General features: G+C 48.6%; 2 protein-coding genes across 3 annotated transcripts in view; one reads left to right on the forward strand and one right to left on the reverse strand.

The window, feature by feature from the left end:
• Positions 1-4,595, reverse strand: part of RIBC2 (RIB43A domain with coiled-coils 2) — a 23,380-nt gene extending 18,785 nt beyond the window's left edge. The window contains exons 1-2 of the mRNA XM_012659777.1: positions 4,482-4,595; positions 3,550-3,631 (exon numbers count right to left, since the gene is read on the reverse strand). Of these exons, the coding sequence (XP_012515231.1) occupies positions 3,550-3,631; positions 4,482-4,595 (196 nt within the window). The remainder of the gene's footprint in view (positions 1-3,549; positions 3,632-4,481) is intronic.
• Positions 4,596-4,913: 318 nt separating this feature from the next.
• SMC1B (structural maintenance of chromosomes 1B) overlaps positions 4,914-5,332 on the forward strand; it is an 80,772-nt gene continuing 80,353 nt past the window's right edge. Inside the window, exon 1 of one of the 2 annotated variants that reach the window (XM_012659787.1) lies at positions 4,914-5,049. In XM_012659787.1, the coding sequence (XP_012515241.1) occupies positions 4,941-5,049 (109 nt within the window). In that variant the 5' untranslated portion in view covers positions 4,914-4,940. The remainder of the gene's footprint in view (positions 5,050-5,332) is intronic. The other variant, XM_012659786.1, reaches the window with a different exon arrangement.

A 5,332-nucleotide genomic window follows, 5' to 3' on the forward strand; every position in this document is an offset into this window, starting at 1 on the left:
TGAGGGGACGTGAGGGGGACCGCGCGGCCTGGACTGCGGGCGGCTGCTGGGGGTGCCAGCCCGGCCTTCTGTCCCCGGCCTGGACCCCGGCCGTCGCCCCCGCCCCACCTCGGACCCAGCCCTCCCCCCGCCCCTGGGTACCCACCGTCGTCCTCCACCCGGGCCTTCTGTCCCGGGCCTGGACCCCGGCCCTCGCCCCGCGTCCCCCCTCAGCCCCAGCCGTCCGCCCCGCAACCCCGGTTCTGCCGTGGGCCCTCTTCTCCTCGCGCTCGCTCCTCCTGCTCTGGCGGCTTCCTCTCTTGCTCTGAGCCCTAGTCACTCCTCTCCGTCCCCTCCACGTCTCATCCAGAGACTGAGAGGGAGATTCGCGGCGGTCAGCGGTTCTAAGGAGCCGGGGCAGCTCTTTGGATCCAGGGAAGCTTTGACCCAGGAATGCAGTGCTCATGGCCCTGTCTGTCGAGCTTTTGCTGAGTCCCTGGCACCGCTGTTTTTGTTTGACCCTGACGGACTGGGATTCCCCTCCGTTTTATAGTCGAGAAGACTGAGGCCCAGAGAGGCCAGATGGCGCCGAGGCCACCCGGCGAGCGCGGAGCCTGGACTCGAGTCCCCTCCACGCCGGCGTGCAGCGCCGGAGGAGCAAGGCCAAAGTGGCGGTTTCCTCCGTGCCTCTTCCTTTGGCTCTCTCGGCTCAGATATCCTTTCTTAGCTCAGAAACCAGATTCCGGTTGAAAGTTAACTGTTGCCTCAATAAACTAATTTATCTGACAGATAATAATAGAGCAGTGAAATATATGCTGTCCTGGCACAGGAAATCTGTATATTTATTGGGATGTGAAATTTTTGTTGCCTTATAAAAAGTAGCTGCCGTTTCATATTTGCTTTTTGCATTTAGTACATGTAAAAGAATACCTGAGTTTAGAAAAATTCACGTATGTGAAGGTTTCCTTGCCTTTTGTGTGTAATGTATTTCCTGATGGACGCGTTACCAAAAAAACATCGAAAAGATGATGAAATACACTTGCATTCTTCCCCTATCTAACCTTCTTCACTCAGGAGGCCACTGGGCCCATCATTAGTTAATTTCCACCTTTTATGATTATGTGAAAGGTTGCTCAATTATATTTTATAAATCCAATGGCGGGATGCTTAGAATGAGTATCTACACAAAGTCTTGGACTTCAGTCAGCCTCAACTACATGCCCATTACCATTCAAATCCTGTTAAACTGGTGTTTTGAACCTTTTTAAACTAGTGCCAAACTTGTAAAAAATAATCTTACTCCTTTTATTAATTTAAAAATACATATTGTAGGCCGGGCGCGGTGGCTCACGCCTGTAATCCTAGCTCTCTGGGAGGCCGAGGCGGGTGGATCGCTCAAGGTCAGGAGCTCGAGACCAGCCTGGGCAAGAGCGAGACCCCGTCTCTACTGAAAAATAGAAAGAAATGGTCTGGACAACTAAAAATATGTATGTATAGAAAAAATTAGCCGGGCATGGTGGGGCATGCCTGTAGTCCCAGCTACTCGGGAGGCTGAGGCAGGAGGATCGCTTGAGCTCAGGAGTTTGAGGTTGCTGTGAGCTAGGCTGACGCCACGGCACTCTAGCCTGGGCAAAAAGAGTGAGACTCTGTCTCAAAAAAAAAAAAAATAAACAATTAAAATGAGTATTCTCTATATGTAGACCACTGATTAATTTCAAAAATAAAACTGAATGAAAAACATATGTTGCAAAAGGATCTATTCAATAGGATACCAGCCTTTTTGTTGTGACAAGGGGTCCATTCATTGTCTGTGGCAAATGTAACTTGCTCTCACTCTGTAAACCTATCTTTCCCTCTTCAGTGAACCTTGCTTCATGCTTACCTTGCTTTTGGTGTCTGTCATTCTTCAGCCAAGAGCCCACCAAGAACTGAGAACAGACAAGATTACCGACCCCTAACCCTGACACTTTAACTTCTGTGACTCTTTTCCATGATTTGCTTCCAAACTTTCTGGCCTTCTTTATCAGTCTTCTTTCATTTCTTAAATATTGGAGAGCCCCAATGTTTCTCCCCAAACCTTCTCTTTTCACACTTATTCTTAACCTTTTTTTGGCTTCATGGAAATCCTGGAGAATATGATAAATTCCAGGAATCTTCTGAGGGGAGGGCATGTTGCATATAATTTTAGGATTACATGGACATCCTGAAGTAACTGGCAGACCCCCTGGGGGTCCTTACTCCTCAGGTTAAGAACCACTTTTCCACAGCTTTAACTACCATCTATGGTGCTTGATGACTCTCAAATCTTTTCTGTTTAGCCTGGATCTCTCTCTTGATCTCCAGACTCACATATCCAACTTCTTACTGTATTCCTTCACCTGAATGTCAAACAGGAACCTAAAACTCATCATGTCCCAACTGAGCTCATCTCTCCCCCTCCTCCCAATAGTCCTGCATCCTATGGTTTCCATTTTGGTGAGTGACATGATCATCCAACAAATTGCCCAAGTTATAAGGTAATAAAGGCATCAATCTGGACTAGAAAAAAAAAAAAGATCTATTCAATAGGATACCATTTATGCAAGTTTTAAAAACACAGAAAAATCATTTATATTGTTATGGATACATACGTAAATACTATAAGTATAAAATGTTTGGGAATGATAAATATTCCTGAGGAGGAAGGAAAAGAAAAATTATGAGGTAAGGGAGAGCTTTAGCTATACATATAACACAATTCTCAAAAAGCACTATTAAGACATCTGAATCCAATTTGGCAAAATGTTAACATCTATAATAGTCTGGTGGTAGGTATATTATGTGTCTGTCATATTGTTTTTGTAAGTTTTGAATTACTTTATAACTAAAAATAAAAAAGGTAAAAATTTTGGAAAATACAGAACAGTATAAAGGAGAAAATAAACTTTACTCATAATTCTATCATTTCGACATCACCACTGCTAACATTTTGATGTATTTCCTTTTTCTTCTAAGCATATTTTAAAAACTTAATTGACAGCCTATTATAATCTATAATTTGTATCCTGCTTTTTTTCTATTTTAAAAATCCTTATGGTGCTTTAAAAAACTGAAATCAACAGTTACTGAAATTGTTGGACATGATAGGGGGAATAAATTCTATTTTGAAATTTTGATATAAGACCTAGAATACCATTATTTGAATCATGTCTATCTCTTCAAGGGTGTTAGCTTGGGCATGTTTGTCATCTGGTGTAAACAGCTGTCCTCCAAGAAGGCCTTGAACTTTTTTGTGGGGAGGGGGGAGTGAGAGAGAGTGAGAGAGAGAGAGAGAATGTGTTTAAGGCTTTTCCTACCCAGTTTTTTAAGAGAACAGAGAAAAACATACATTTATCCTAAAAATATATTTCCTGCCATCTACATTAGAATTCACTAGCTGTTTTTCTTTTAAGAGAAAAAGAATTAGCACATTAAGTTAATCGAGCACAAGAGATTTTAAAAGGAGGAAGAGCGTGAAAATGACGATTTTTTACATAAAGACTTAGGCACACAGCCCTATACCAACAGATAAAGCATTCAGGAAATGCTCACCAAAGGTTTCATGTCTAGCTTTTTCAGTTGCTTCTTTTATGTTCTGGTCATGAACCTGAAGATTCCAGGCTTCTGTGTCTCCCTGGGTATGTCAAACCAGGGGAGAAGAGTTAGAGCCAGATAATTTTGTTCAGTAGATAACAATCCTACTTGTGGTTTTGGACTTGCTCCACTGTAAAAGGGTTGTCTTAGGTACATACATATCAGGACTTTCATACTTGGATGCTTTTGTTTATACTCTTTGGCTCTCAACTTTACCCCGCCTTTCCTTCCCCCTTTCTCTTAGTTAACAAATACTCACCCTCAAAATATTCCTTAGGCATCACCTCCTCTGGGAGGCCTTCTCTGGTTCTCCCCCCAGCCCTCAGCCCCAGTCTGTGCTCATGTGGCACCCCAGTGCTCCCCTCGCTCACAGCACTGATTCCACTGCATTTTAACGTAATTTTAATATTTTAATGTCTGCCTCCTCCACTGGGCCATGAGCTCTGCAAGGTCAGGGACTGCCTTATTCCTCATCTCGACCTGGCTCAGGCTTGGCACAAAATAGCAATTCCACTGGCGCTTGTCAAATGAATGAACAGGAAGGAACCCCTGGTAACGCAGAAAATCTGGTTCAGAGCGGGGAGAACCGCGATCTAATCTCTGTTTCCCCACTAACTCCAGACAAGCTGCCCTCCTCTCTGGGCCCCCATGTGCCCATCTGTCAAGTGAGAGGGCACACTGTTTGGCCTGTTAAGGTCTCTCCCACCTTGGGCAAAGTCAATACGTCGAACTGTTCCTTCCCCCACCCCCATGCCCTCACCTGGCGAGCTTGCAGCTGTGCCTGGGTCAAAAGTTTCATTCCAAAAGTTCGCCTCCTCTCTCCCACGCCGCCCGCCTCCGCCCCTCCACACTCGCTCCCCGCCCCTTCCCTTTCGGGCCCTGGCGCTCACCCCAATGATCCGGTTCCTGGCGTTGAAGACCCGTTCCTGCCTGCACAGCTCCGCGTGTCTCCTCTCGGCCAGGCTAGCGGACCCCTTCAGGTCCTTAGGCAGCGCCACCTCCATGGCTCTGGGAACCGACGGGAAATTCTACGCGGTTTTCAGAACATGCAAGATAAGAAAAAAAGACAACAAAAAGAAAGCAGGCTGTAGCCCAGAAGAAGCTGGCGCACGCAGAGGTTGGGCGGGTGGGACAGGCGTCTGCACCGCCGCTTTCAGTCGGGCTTTCCCTGCGCCGCCAACGCGGCGGAGATCCTGCCGCCTCGGAAACGCCAACAACACTCCCGTTGCCAAGGAACCGCGCGGAGCTCGCCGCGGGCTCGCTCTCGTCTCGCGAGACTTGGCGAGGCTCTTCCCGCGCTTTTTCTCGCCGGCGTGTGAGGACGTTGCTGAGGCGCCGAGGGCGCAGCCATGGGCCACCTGGAGCTGCTGTTCGTGGAGAACTTCAAGTCGTGGCGGGGCCGCCAGCTCATTGGTCCCTTCAGGAGGTTCACTTGCATCATCGGCCCCAACGGTTCTGGTAACTGGGCACCTCGGGGTGGGACCGGAAAGCCTCCACCCGCCACGGGGCGGCCAGGCGGCCCTTTGCCTGAGGGGACGTGAGGGGGACCGCGCGGCCTGGACTGCGGGCGGCTGCTGGGGGTGCCAGCCCGGCCTTCTGTCCCCGGCCTGGACCCCGGCCGTCGCCCCCGCCCCACCTCGGACCCAGCCCTCCCCCCGCCCCTGGGTACCCACCGTCGTCCTCCACCCGGGCCTTCTGTCCCGGGCCTGGACCCCGGCCCTCGCCCCGCGTCCCCCCTCAG

The sequence above is a fragment of the Propithecus coquereli genome, unplaced genomic scaffold (genome assembly GCF_000956105.1).
Source record: "Propithecus coquereli isolate 6110/MARCELLA unplaced genomic scaffold, Pcoq_1.0 Scaffold633, whole genome shotgun sequence".
Classification (NCBI taxonomy): domain Eukaryota; kingdom Metazoa; phylum Chordata; class Mammalia; order Primates; family Indriidae; genus Propithecus; species Propithecus coquereli.